The sequence below is a fragment of the Camelus ferus genome, chromosome 10 (assembly GCF_009834535.1).
Source record: "Camelus ferus isolate YT-003-E chromosome 10, BCGSAC_Cfer_1.0, whole genome shotgun sequence".
Classification (NCBI taxonomy): domain Eukaryota; kingdom Metazoa; phylum Chordata; class Mammalia; order Artiodactyla; family Camelidae; genus Camelus; species Camelus ferus.
The window spans coordinates 63,113,371-63,127,068 of NC_045705.1; the positions used below are offsets into that span (position 1 = coordinate 63,113,371).

General features: G+C 60.6%; 1 protein-coding gene across 5 annotated transcripts in view; it reads left to right on the top strand.

Moving 5' to 3' along the window:
* The window catches only part of DAGLA (diacylglycerol lipase alpha), a 60,807-nt gene that overhangs the window by 43,170 nt on the left and 3,939 nt on the right, over positions 1–13,698 (top strand). For 4 of the 5 annotated variants that reach the window (XM_032489570.1, XM_032489571.1, XM_014555458.2 and 1 more), the window contains 14 exons: positions 222–356; positions 942–1,019; positions 2,825–2,949; positions 6,625–6,778; positions 7,370–7,453; positions 7,569–7,646; positions 8,120–8,200; positions 9,160–9,302; positions 9,600–9,668; positions 10,001–10,073; positions 11,337–11,533; positions 12,222–12,351; positions 12,470–12,562; positions 12,752–12,939. In XM_032489570.1, the coding sequence (XP_032345461.1) occupies positions 222–356; positions 942–1,019; positions 2,825–2,949; positions 6,625–6,778; positions 7,370–7,453; positions 7,569–7,646; positions 8,120–8,200; positions 9,160–9,302; positions 9,600–9,668; positions 10,001–10,073; positions 11,337–11,533; positions 12,222–12,351; positions 12,470–12,562; positions 12,752–12,939 (1,628 nt within the window). The remainder of the gene's footprint in view (positions 1–221; positions 357–941; positions 1,020–2,824; positions 2,950–6,624; positions 6,779–7,369; positions 7,454–7,568; positions 7,647–8,119; positions 8,201–9,159; positions 9,303–9,599; positions 9,669–10,000; positions 10,074–11,336; positions 11,534–12,221; positions 12,352–12,469; positions 12,563–12,751; positions 12,940–13,698) is intronic. The other variant, XM_032489573.1, reaches the window with a different exon arrangement.

Here is a 13,698-nt window from a genome sequence, read left to right on the forward strand (position 1 = left end):
GGGAGATGGAGGACGGAGAAGGGTCGGTGCTGTCCCAGACAGCTCCTGCCAGGTCTGCCGGGGCCCAGAGCCTAGGACAGGGCCCTCAGGGTCATGAAGGAGAGGGGTGAATCTACACACGGGACCCAGAGCACACACCCAGCCCCGGGGCCTTCACGCCTGGTCTCTCGTCCTCTCTCCTGTTCCCCTGCCACTGCCTCCTGCCTCCCTGGACCTCATAGGATGCCTACTCGGAAATCGCCTACCTCTTTGCCGAGTTTTTCCGAGACCTCGACATTGTGCCATCTGACATCATCGCGGGCCTGGTGCTGCTCCGGCAGCGGCAGCGGGCCAAGCGCAACGCTGTGCTGGATGAGGTGAGCATCAGCTGCCCTCGGGCAACCTCCTGCACCATCCTCCTCCCAGGCCCTCCCTGCTGCCCCCCCAGGTCCCACACAACCCCTCAGGCCCAGTAGGTCACCCTTTGATGCCCCCTCCCCTCCCTTCCCCAGCACATCCCTTCAGCCAGCAGTCCATGGTTCTTCCTTCTGCTGGGCCGCCTGCGGCTGCCTCCAGGACCACAAGGGACTTCTAATCACAGGGACCTAATGAACCATCCAGCTCCAAGCTCCAGCCTCCGCTCTTGTCACTCCACCCCACCCCGCCGACACACCAGTCCTAGTTGGGGTCTCCCAGCATTACACACAAAATGTTTTCTCCTGGCCTGGGCAAGCATCGCCCACCAAGAGTTGATGCTTTGGGTGGAAGGGGAGCAACTGGAAATATGAGGAGACCTCAGATTTTGGAAGACTGGCCAGGCTGTGGAGGAGCTGGAAGCCACATGCGCCTTTGGGCTCTCAGGCCCTGGGGAAGCAGGCAGAGTGCAGAGCCGGGGGCCTGGACCTCGTTCTCAGCCATGCAGCTGGGCCTCAGGCAGCCACCCTCACGCACCTGTTTTATAGGCCAACAACGACATCTTGGCCTTCCTGTCTGGGATGCCAGTGACCAGAAACACCAAGTACCTAGACCTGAAGAACTCGGTGAGTCGGGGCCACCCCCCAACTCTGCCCGTGGTCCCTCTCACCCTCTGCCAGGATGACCCAAGCCAACTCCCTACCCGCTGCCCTCACGGTGTCAGCAGCACCTTCTTCGCAGTGGGTCCCCCCTCGGCTCTCCAGGCGGCCCCTCTTCTCAGTCCACACACTCTTCCTCCCGAAGCCCCTCCCCCACATCTCACTAGTTCTCCAGACAAAAATCCCTGAATCTGCTTCACTGTGCTCAGAATATTTGGTCCTGGCCTCCTGAGATCACAGAGGGCTTCGCAGGGGTGAGCTGCTATTGTTTTTACCAAGTTGCTGTTGTAAACCGCAGCGGGACCAGCACTGTGGTTTCCGAGCTCTTTTGAATGGCAGAACCTCTTCTCCAGTGTGTATGTCCCAGGTAAAGGAGGGGCCGGTCCTGGGGCCAGGGGAGCCCCTCACCCAGGGCTGCAGTTGCAGTCTGCAGCCCGGAGAGCCAGCCCTGCTTGGGAGCAAACCGATTTCGTGTGCATCAGCTCCACGCCTGTGACTGTCACCTTGAGCAAGTCCCTGACCCCTCAGAGCCTGTTCCCGCAGTATAAATGGTGCTGGGCACACATTCCACCCAGAGCGCTGGTGGAAGGGGGGGAGCCATCCCGAGCCCAGTTCCCAGCAGAGTGCTAGCCAACAGTGGTGCCAGTCAGATACTGCTAGAAACGATTCATCCTTCACATCTGAATCCCCTGGAAAAGCCTGTTCTCCGCCTGCCCCCACTCCCCACAGCAGGTGTTTATATCTCCTCTTAAAACAGCCCATCCATAGCAGGTCCATCCCAGTTGCCTAGGGCTGCCCAGCTAGCTCTCACCACCTCCTCCCTTGCCTGGGGGAGGGGGCAGGGGAGGAGCCGTGCCTCGAGGGCCTGGGGTCCCCGCCTGCCACCTGGCAGAGGCTGCCAGCACCCCACCCTCCGCCCTGAGCCAGAGCGGATAATTACCTTCTCTGGCTCGTTCCTGAAGAGCAGACCCAGGGACGTTCAGCCCTCTGGGCCCTGATTAAGGTGCTACTTACTTCACTTCACAAGATGACTAATCGCCCTCTTTAACTTTTACAAGGTGACTAATTTCCTCTAAGTGCAGGAGTCCCCCGGTGCCTGGGGCACCTGGGACTCTGGAAGCGGCTTTGCTGGGATGCCTGTTTCTCCCACCTCCTTCCAGCCATCTGGCTGATAACAGTCACTGGCCTGAGACACAGGGTTTCAAACTGGCGCCTTTCCCAGAGAGATCCCAATCTCCCCCAGATGCCCTTGTGAGCCTGTGACTCCCCGAGTCTCGCTTAGGCCTTCTTGAGGGTAGGCAGCTTACCTGTCTGGTCCCCCAGCGTATCAGTGTCTCCAGGCTGGCCCTGCTGCTGGTGGCCTGGGCACCCCCTCCAGAGGGTCCGGTCCTCTCAGGGTTAAATGCCCTTCCCAGGACCTGATTGCTGAGGTTGGTGGGTGACTGTTGCTCCCCCCTCCCTCCTCTTCCCTTCTGGGGAAAACGGGCAGGGAAATCGATCCAGTGCTCTGAGTGTTTTTCTGTCCTCAAATCATTAATTCTGAGATCGGAGCAACAGGACAGGTCTCGGGAGGATTCGTGCCCTGGTTGCATGGAGATAATTAGGAAAATGGAGTTATCATCTGGAGGAGTGGCCCGTCCTCCAGGGCTTGGGGTGCGGGGTGGCCGGAAGCCTGGGAGAAGGGCAGCTCCCTCCTCCACCCAGGGCAGCCTGTGGGCCTGCGGCTGCAGGTGGGAAGGGCAAGAGGTGACCCTCTGCCTCCTCTCTTCCAGCAAGAGATGCTCCGCTACAAAGAGGTCTGCTACTACATGCTCTTCGCCCTGGCCGCCTACGGGTGGCCCATGTACCTGATGCGGAAGCCAGCCTGCGGCCTCTGCCAGCTGGCCCGGTCCTGCTCGTGAGTACCCCGTCCTGTCCCCCCGCAGGCCAGCTGTGCAGAGGGCCTGCCCAGGGGGGCTCTCCGTAAAGGGATTGTGCCTGCTGCCCTGCCCCCGCCTCCCTGTGGCCTGCCTTGCTTCTCTTCTGCACCATCTCTGGGCCTCGACCTTTCTAGCTCTGTGTTATCCCCAGGCAGGGAAGAGCGTGGGCTTTGGAATCACACAATATTAGGTTTGAATCCATACTTTGTCACTTGGGAAATTCAGTCTACCTCTGCCAGCCTCCGTTTCCTTATCTGTAAAATGGGGGTGGTGAAACATCCCTCCCAGAGCTGTTTGGAGAGGACTGAAGGGAATATTGCCCAGCATCTGACTGTGCAGGTCCCCTTCCCTTCCCGTCTCTCTCCCCACCCCTCTCAACCGCTCCCCTCTGCCCACATCTTCCCTTCTCCCAGCTTCCCTCTGGGGCTCTGCCTTTCTGGAAGAAAGGCCTTTCCTAGTAGAGGCTCAATCCATAGAAGCCTCAAGAAGGGCAGTAAGAAGGCCCTTTGTGCAAGGCTCCAACCCTCTTTGCAGGGAGTTGGCAAGGCCTCAGCCGGATGCCGCTCTCAGCCCGCTGCCGGGGCCGGGATGGAATCAGCTTTCCTGAGTGGGCCAGAGTGGGGCCCGCTCCAGGAGGGCCCCTCGCTATCTTTGGTGTCTCCACCATCTGCCCAGACCGAGCAGCAGGAGGACAGCTCCCTGGGCTCCCAGTTCCGGAAAGGCTGGCACTCTGAGTGGGCAGCTTCTGTCCGTGACACCCCCGCCCTTGGGGCCCAAAGTAGCCACCCACTCCTGCAGCGTCCTTTCCACAGAAAGCTGGGGGGCTCTCGGGCCCGTTTTCACCACCCCTCAGTGACCGACAGAGCTGAGCAGGGCACCCCATGCCCCACCCCATCTCTGCCAGCCTGCACGCAGCTGGCTTCCCCCAGCATCCTTGGGAGCCCCTGCAGCAGCTGAGAGGCTTCTCCCAGGAGTACTGGCTCAGGAGTCCTGAGACCTGGGCTCTGACAGTCCTGCTCCACCACTCACTGGGGATGCCATTTGTACAGATAGTGTCTGTCCTGCCTGCCTGTGGGTTACTTCAGAAACCAGGGAATCACTGGCAGCCTGGGCATTGAAGACACTCTGCAGACCAGAGGGAGGCTGCATTTGTAGGACCTTAGACCCTGTGAGGGCCCAGCCAGCTCCCTGCCTAGAAGAGTCAGGTGCTTGGAGGGCAGCGAGGAGGCAGGCCTGAAGTCCCGGCCTGCAGCTAAGGGTGGAGGCCAGAGGGCTGGGCCCCCGTTTCCAAATCCCAGCCTGTCCGCAGCAGCCCAGGCTCCCAGGACTGGCTGGAGGAAGGAGGGCTGCCCACCCGCCTCAGGCCCGAGCCCTTCACCTACAGTGCTTCTCCAGCCCCACATAGAGCATGGCAAGCTGGGCCTGCCCACGGCCCCACCACCCTGGGGTGACCTCACTCGGCTCCAGCCCCGCTCTGGACGTGTGGTTGGTCTCCTGTGGGCAAGAGAGGCCCTGCCATAGTCCAGGAGGATACTCAAGCTCCCATGGCCTCTGAGCCCCTCGCCACCCCAGCCTCCTCTCAGCAGGAAGGCTGGCCTCGAAGGTGCCGTGGGCCCCTCCCCTCCAGGCTGCTGGCCCTGCTGCGGCTGTAGGTTCCTCAGGCCCTCAGACCACTGGCTCAGAGGCAGCCCTCTCCCTGGAGAGAGGGAGCACTGTTCATTGGGAGCCTGTTGTATGCCAGGAGCTTTCTGCATCTTGGGCCTTTGATCTCACACCAGCCTTGTGGAGTAGCTGTCAGCACCTGCCCCCCAGGGCCTTGCAAATAGGAAGGGACACCAGAGCAAGGATTCAAGCCCAGGTCTCTCCACGAAGGCCACACTGTGGCAGCCACGTGCTCAGTCCTAGAGGCTGGGGCTGAGGCTGGAGAGGGGACACAGCTGCCTAGAAACGGAAGCCTGGCCTGCTGATCCAGACTGTCCTCACTTGGCCTGGCAGCGGTGGGGGTGGTGGGTGGAGGGGGCTCCCAGTGTAAATGGAAGTGGTTGCCCACCCCAGGCCCAGTTGTTTCTGAGACTTGGCTCAACCCTGGGTTTTCTCAGAGAGGCCTCTCCCCATTGGGAGGTGTTAACAGTCCCTAAGGTACTGCTCGAACGAAGACAAACCTCTCAGCATCACGGAAATCTAGGATTCTTAGTGAAATCTTGGCTGTCAAGTCAAGAAAGCTGGCAGAAGTGCAGTCACGTGCTCTCCGGGCTCCAGGGCCCCATTTGTTGGGTGCTGGCTCCCTCTGGTGGCATGAGCAGCAGCTGCACCCATTCATTTCTGGGAAACCTACTATGTGCCTGGCACTGTTTTTGGTGTTGGGGACATAACTGAACCAAGCAGAGCAAACCCTGCCCCATGGAGCCCACCACCTGGTGGGGCGGCAGAGACAAGGAAAGATACCCATTGGAGCACATGGGCATTTTGGAGAAAAATTAGGCTGGCTGTGTTGTCAGGCTGGGAAACACGGGCAGGGGCTGGCTGTGTCAGATGAGGTGGCCAGGGCGGACCTCACCATAAGTTAGAACATTTGAGCAGAGGCCTGAAGGAAGTGAGAAATCTGGCCACACGGTACCCGGGAGAAGAGCATTCCAGGCAGAGGGAACCTTGATGCAGACGCTGAGGCAGGAATATGGCCAACGCATCCGAGGGGAAGTGGAGGCAACAGGCCAGAGAACCAGGGCCAGATGTTGGGGAGGTTGGGCCTGGGCCCTTGCAAGGACTCTGGCTTTTACACTGGGCAGGAAGGGTGGCATCATAGGGTTTTTTGGGGTTTTTTTTTGAACATTTCTTTTTATTGAGTTATAGTCAGTTTACAGTGTCGTGTCTGCATCATAGGGTTTTGAGTGCAGTCACATGGCCTGACATATCTTAAAGGGTCACTGTAGCTGCCAAGTTGAGAACATAGGAGGCAAGTATAAACCAGGAGACCAATCAGACCGGCCTCCAAAGCAGGGATAACGTGACTTGGAGCTGGGCTGGGCGTAGAGGTGGGGAAGGGGTCCCAGTCCAGATTTGAATTTGAAGGCAGAGTTAATGGATGTGCTGATCAGCTGGGTGTGGCATGTGAGGTGGGTTGGACCCGATGGCTCCAAACATGGGGCTGAGCAGTGAGTGGCCGGGTGTGGGCGACTGCTGGGGCCCAGGGGCAGGGCCTCAGGGACTGGGTCCTGGAGAGGTTGCAGTCCTGTGGGACATCTGGGAGGAGGTGTTGCACAGGTGGTTGGATGAGAGCAGGTCTGGGGGGCTTATTAGCACATAGGTGATATGTAAAGCCCAAGACTGGGTGAGGGTCCCACAGGAGTGGGTGTCACTACAGAGAAGAGGAGGTTCAGGGAGAGGATGAGGCTGAGGAGCTGCCCATGTGGGAGAAGCAATCCAGGAGAGAGGGTGCCTCCGGCTGAATGGAGAGAGACTTTCAAGGGGGAGGGAGAGACCCCTTGGGTCACCTGCTACCAAGAAGCTGAGTGAGGTGATGGCTGAGAACAGGCTGGTGGGGCTTTGCAAGGGAGGCTTTGAGAGGGGGCGGGGCAGGTTCTAGAGAGAAAGGGGGCACAGAAACCATTGCTCTGTTGGGGTCCCTGGCTCTGAACCCTTGGCCACCCCTCCAGGTGCTGCTTGTGCCCCGCAAGGCCCCGGTTTGCTCCTGGAGTTACCATTGAGGAAGACAACTGCTGTGGCTGCAATGCCATTGCCATCCGGCGCCACTTCTTGGACGAGAACATGACCGCGGTGGACATCGTCTATACCTCCTGCCATGATGCGGTGAGGGGCCAGGGCGGGCTGGGCCAGGCTGGTATGTGGCATCCCCCAGCCTTGCAGGCTGCAGGGGGCAGGCAGGGCTGGGGCCTGTGGTGTCCATGCTGTCCCCCAGCAGCATGAGCTGGTGCTTGGCTGGCATGGCCGGTGACAGCCTCCAGGCCTTCCCTGGCTGGGCAGACCAGAGATGGGCTCCCTCATCCCCACATCCTGGCCTGCACCCCCTCTGGGGCTAGGAAGTGGACCCCAACCCCACACCCAGTGTTGAGGCTTCCTGGCCCCAGCCTTCTGGGGAAGGAATTGAGGGAAGAAGCAGTGAGGCACTAGGGAGGGGGCAGCCCCTCTCGATTCAGCAGGCAGGATGGCAGCACTCAGGACTGCCCCGTTCAGAAGAGTTGGAGGGGCGGGTAGGCTGTGTGCTGGGTTGGGAGGGACCTACTGTGACCACCGGGAGCCCCAGCAGCCTAGCAGGCATCAGGGGCCCAGTGGCCAGTAGAGCTAGAATCCCTGGCCGTAAAGAAGACCTGCTTAGGTCCCTTCCCTGAGTCTGGCCCCATCCCAGGGGCCATTCAGGTTCATGAGCCACCCTTCTCCTAGGTCTATGAAACCCCCTTCTATGTGGCAGTGGACCATGACAAGAAGAAGGTGGTGATCAGTATCCGGGGAACCCTGTCCCCCAAGGTATGCTGCCTAGTGTTCCCAGCCCACCCCATGGGCCCGCTCACAGCCCCCGAGGGGCGCCCACCTCCCTTTCCTGTTCTCAGCCCCGCTCCTCACCATCCTTTCTCCCCACCAGGATGCCCTGACAGACCTGACTGGTGATGCCGAGCGCCTCCCTGTGGAGGGGCACCATGGCACCTGGCTAGGACACAAGGTACCCCTCCTCATGGGCCCCTGATGGCCCCTGGCTTTTCCTCCCCTGCCAGGATGCAGGCCAGTCCTGTTGTTGGGGTGGGGGATCCTCTGGGTTCCCTGGGCTCACCGGGAGAGATTGGTCAGAGAGGCATGGATTTGTCTGGAAGAGCCACTGCCCCCCACCTGCCAGAACCCTGACAGCCCTGCCTGGCCCAGATCCTGTCCCACCAAGAGCTTGAGAAAGCAACTGGGAAGAGCTCTCACTGGTTTCTATTAGACACATAATCTTTCTGAGCCTCAGTTTTCTCATCTGTGAAATGGAGATGATGTGATAAAGTGTCCACCGACCCCCACAGCCAGGTTGTTCTGAGAACCAATGTGGGAAATGAGCAGGGCAGGATTGGTGAGCTTCGTGTCACCGTGGTTTTGCTGGTCCCTGAGAGGCCCCACCCTCGCTCCCTGTGATACCCGTCTCTGTTCCTCCCCACCCAGGGAATGGTCCTCTCGGCTGAGTACATCAAGAAGAAGCTGGAGCAGGAAATGGTCCTATCCCAGGCCTTCGGGCGAGACCTGGTAAAGCATGTTCCGCGCCATAAGCCCTCGCCCAGCCCAGCTCTCCCTCCCCCAGGGCAGCAGACTGAGGACAGGACTGGTGATGATGGAGCCGCTACACTCTCCTGTGATCCCTGGCTCCCAGCCCCCTCCTCACTTGCTCAGTCCCTCCCACCCCTCTGACCCTTTCTTCTCTTGTACTAGCTCTTCTTGGACACCTCTGCTCCACCCCACCCAGCTATGAGCACCCGCTCTGTGCCAGGCACTGGGAGCACAAAGATGGCTTGGGCCAGGGGCTTCCAAAATGTAGAGCTGAATGAACAAAGAGGATGATAGCAGAGCAGATAGAAGGGGTGCTGCTCTGGTTGGGGTTGATCTGGGCCCTGCCCACTGCACACTCCTCCCTGGGCCAGCAGGCGGCTCCTGAGGTGCTGCCAAATGCCCTTCCCAAAGCCAAGCAGTTCCTGGCCTCAGGAGACCCCAGTCTAGTTGGGGAACAGGAATGAGAGCAGGTGACCAAATGATTGTAATAAAGTGTAATCACTATATATAAAGGTCTATCCCAGGGGGGTGGGTATAGCTCAGTGGTAGTGTACCTAGCATGTGCGAGGTCCTGGGTTCAGTCTCCAGTACCTCCATTAAAAAAAAAAAAAAAAAAGGGAAAAGAAAAAGAAAAAAGGTCTATCCCAGGTACAGATGCAGTATCTAGGAGGAAGCGAGCCTCTCCTGAAAAATCAGGAAGGCTTCTCCAAGGAGGTAACCTCTGAGTAGGGTTTTGAAGGATGAGTAAGAGTTTGTTAGTCTCCCCAAGAAGTTGCTCTGTGGGGGCCTAGCTTGGCTCTTCCTCTGCCCCAGCAGCCACACAGCATGACATGATCCCAGGACTCTGGGGGAGACCCCTCTGCCTCCCTGGTATCAGCTGAGACAGTCAGCTTGGCAGGCAGTGGAGCAGGGCTCTCAGGGCTTCTCTCGGTCCCCAGGGCCGTGGAACCAAACACTATGGCCTGATTGTGGTGGGCCACTCCCTGGGTGCAGGCACCGCTGCCATCCTCTCCTTCCTCCTGCGCCCCCAGTACCCGACCCTCAAGTGCTTTGCCTACTCCCCACCAGGGGGCCTGCTGAGGTGAGCAGTCTGGGGCCTCAGAGTTGCCTGGGGCGGGTGGGGGCTAAGGGCTGGACAGGGCTGGGAGCTGGCTGGGGCTGGGGCTGGACCGGGCAGTCTGGCTTCCTGGCACCAGGGAACCTGGGAGTAGCTGGTAAGTGGAGGGGGGCTCTGTCAGATGCCAGGCAGCCCCTGGGATCTAGCCCCAGCAAAGCCTTTCTGATAGGAAAGGCGGGGCAGGGAGCAGGCAGCCCAGGGTCCCCTCAGGAACACCGCAGCCCCTCCCCTACCTTCGCAACCCCTTGGCTTCCCTTGCAGTGAGGACGCCATGGAGTACTCCAAGGAGTTTGTGACGGCTGTGGTTCTGGGCAAAGACCTTGTCCCCAGGCAAGTCGCCCCTGCCACTGTCCTGGCCTGGGCTGCCCCTCCCGCCGCAGGGCCTCACCCTGGTGCCCCATCTCTCCACTCAGATTCCCACCTCCTCGAGGGACCCCAGAGTGCCCCTCTCAGGTGTCCAGGGTGAGAGGACAAGGTGGACCCCCCTGCCTGGCCTCCTCTTCCTGGCTGGGCCCTGCCCGGTGGCAGACTCTCCTCCACCCACCCCGTGCCCCTGATGGTCTGGTCTCCTTGTTCCTGGTGGCCCTGCTGCCCCCTCCCCCAGCCCCTCTCCCGGTCCCTGGCCAGCCCAGGCTGACACCCCGCCTTGCTCCTTCCCCCAGGATCGGCCTCTCCCAGCTGGAAGGCTTCCGCAGGCAGCTCCTAGACGTCCTGCAGCGAAGCACCAAACCCAAAGTGAGCTCACTCCCCTCCCTCCTGCCTGGGTGCCCCTGGGGTATCGGGTCCCCATCTGTCTTGTGCCCTGCCTGTCCCTTGGTGCAAAGCACACGAGGCCCCCGCCATGTGAGGCCATGCTGGGGTGTGGGTGGTGTCACAGGCACCTCAGGCCACCAGACCCTCAGCATCCCCAAGCTCATCCCATCTGCGCCTTGCCTGTCCTTGTCCAGATGGGGAAACTGAGGCCCTGGGTGGGCAAGGGACTTTCTTTTGCGCACACAGCAAGTTGGAACGGAGTCAGGACTGGAACCGAGGGCTCCTGAGTCCTGGCTCTTGTCACACAGAGCTGCCTACAGTCAGGTCAGAGCAGGCCCCAAGGCTCAGTGCTCCGAGTGTGACAGCAAGGCCTCCTCCAAAGCCCAAGCCCGCGGTGATTCCCTAGACTCAGGAGGCTGGTTGCTGCCTGTGGAGGGGATCTGAGGGCAGTTTGTTCTGGTTTTCCCTGCAGCTGGGAGGAGAGACCCAGCCCTCTGTAATCCCTCATCAGGCCTGCAGAGGATACCGGGTTGGGAGGAGACCTCTTCCTGTAGCAAACTAGCCCTCAGTGTGCCAGGCCGGAGGTGGGCGTGCTGTGGCCAAGCACTATGAGACAGGCAGGAGGCGGCCAACCCAGACCAGCGGGGCCTCTGTGCCCCACTCACCATGTCAGCCCAGTTGGGCCTTGGTGCTCGTAACCCTCTGGCAAGCAGGGCCCTGGGCTAGGTACCAGGTGCCAGGGGTGGGCAGTCAGTAGAGCCTTATGGGACCACGTCTGTCTGGAGGAGCCTGGTTCCAGCTTTAGGACTGCTCCCCTCGGGCCCAGTCCTGGGCCCTCGCCAGGCCCAGGAGGAGGTGGCGGGGAACCAACTCAGATGTGGCTGGGCCTGGTAGGTGCAGCTGGACTGAGCTTTGGGGTCTGTTCTGCCTCCGACTTATGAAATGACCTAGAGCCACTCCTCTCCCTTCTCTGTGCCTCTTTCCGCTCTACTAGTTAAGGGGTTGACCCTTCTTCCAGCCCTGAGGTTCAGCCATTCCACGTCATCCGTCCTAGGCCCCTGTTTGGCCACTGTGGCTGAGGTACCCCTCCACCCCGGCCTCTTCACTGGGCTCTGCCTTTCACTCTGCCCTGTGGCCATCCCAGCTCCCCTATTACCTGTGAGCCCTCCTTCTGGGCACCCCCTGCCCCTGCCCACCCGGCCCACGCTGCTCAGCTCCGTCCCCCTCTTTCCCCTGCCCCAACAGTGGCGAATCATTGTGGGGGCCACCAAATGCATTCCCAAGTCGGAGCTGCCCGAGGAGGTAGAAGTGACCACCCTGGCCAGCATGCGGCTCTGGACCCACCCCAGTGACCTGACCATTGCCCTGTCGGCCAGCACCCCTCTCTACCCTCCTGGCCGCATCATCCACGTTGTCCACAACCACCCAGCAGAGCAGTGCTGGTAGGTGTCACCCGCAGCCGTGGTCAGCTGGGAGGTGGCAGCATCCAGGGCAGGGGTGTGTTCTCCAGGGAAGTGGGGGATGGGGCTGGGAGTGGAGACTGAGAGATGATGGCTCAGGGCCCCCGAGGTGGGGTTGCCCTAGCCTTGGGCCCTGGAAGTGGAACAGGCCAGCCGAGAGCAGGACTCTAGGCTCCTCTCTTGATAGTCCCTTCCCACTTGCAGTCTGTTTAAAAGCAGATCACGCTAGAGGGTCACCCTAAGGCCCTGGCCAGCTCACATCTCAGTTGTCACTTGGCATCACTGCTGGGATCAGTTGACAGCTGGCGGGGGCAGGAGAGAGAAATGGAGAGGGCGGGTACAGAGACTTCTCCCCGCTGCTGCTTTCAGTGGGTCGGGCTGCCTCCCCAGACAAAAGGCTTGTGAGCTGGGACTCTGCCTGGGGTGGAGCAGGTGTGGCCCAGGCCACCAGCAGGTAGAAGGCTGTGTCGATATCAGGGCTGAGCTTCAAGGGCAGCCTTTCTAGCTCTCTGTGGTGTAAATGTTCCCAGCTGGGGTGAGGCAGAAGCAGGGAACCCAGGGACATTGGCCTGGCCTGCTTAGCAAGGGCAGAGAACGGAGCCAGGGGCCTGGGGGCCGAGGCCAGGCTGCCACCTATCCCCTGCTCCCCCTTGGCCCCTGTGCCCCTCAGCTGCTGTGAACAGGAGGAGCCCACGTACTTCGCCATCTGGGGCGACAACAAGGCCTTCAACGAGGTGATCATCTCGCCGGCCATGCTGCATGAGCACCTCCCCTACGTGGTCATGGAGGGGCTCAACAAGGTGAGCGTCGTGTCCCAGCCGCTCTGTCCACACTGCCTCTTGGGCCCAGGTGGGGAGGAGCTAGGAGACTCCCATGCACCTGTCCCTCAGTCCTGAAGGCTCCCTTGGCACTTGGCAGATGCACAGCCAAGCAGAGGCAGCCTTGGCCATCACCCGGCCATGGAAAGGCTGGCCACCGGGAAGGAAAGCTCCAACCTTGCCCATCTGTGGGGTAAGGCACGACTGCAGGGCTCATCCCCCACCTTTCTGGAGGAGCAGGGACCTGTAGGGGGGAGGAGAGTTGGGCCCAGCTGACCCCATGAAGCTCTGCTGGGCCTGAGAGGCTTGGCCTGCCACCCTACCCCTACACGTGATTGTCACCCCTCCACCACCACCACCAGCTGCCCCGTCCTGTCCCCAGGTGCTGGAGAACTACAACAAGGGGAAGACGGCCCTGCTCTCTGCCGCGAAGGTCATGGTGAGCCCCACTGAGGTAGACCTGACTCCGGAGCTCATCTTCCAGCAGCAGCCGCTGCCCACGGGGCCACCCGTGCCCGCTGGCCTGGCCCTGGAGCTGCCCACCGCAGACCACCGAAACAGCAGCGTCAGGTGAGCCCTGCCCACCCCAGCCCCGCCCCAGGGAGCGCAAGCAGGGCCATGAGCGTGGTTTCACAGCACGAATGCTTGTGTGCGTGTGCATTCTGTATACACACTGGGCATGTTCACGCAGCTCTGCACGTGCGCGTGAGCGCGCACACACACACACACGCAGAGGAGGGATTGAACTTGCCCCCCTGCTTATGGCCTCTCCCACTCTGCCCCCACTGCCCCCAGCCTGCCACCACGGAAGCCCACGTGAGCTAGGGGGCATGTAGGGATGCACAGACTCCCAGCCACAAATACGTAGATTCACTCATAGCCATTTAGACCCGCACAGATGGACACAGGTGCACTTACACACATGCACACATATGTATTGAAGCTTATGCTTGCGTATACGTGTTCACAGATAGTAGCTCTGAGTGCGCAGAGCCCCCTACAGACAGACTCACGGATAGGACATACACCAAGACAGAGGCCAAGGCACTTGGACACAAGGACACGCTTGGACCAGCAGCCCATGATGGGTGTGCCTGTGCTCAGACCCAGGCTCCCAGACCCATATGTCAGCTGGCCGGCTGACACATGCACGTTGCACACAGAAACACAGAGGTGTGCGCAAGCTCCCAGGTGCACACACCCCCCACATTTGCATGTGCTCTTGGGGATCAGGCTCTGAGGTGGTGGCTCCTGGGGTGGGTGGGGATCCTCCCACCTCTTTGGGACCCTTCCCACCCAGGTCCTGAGTCTTGGTTACAGATCTGACCA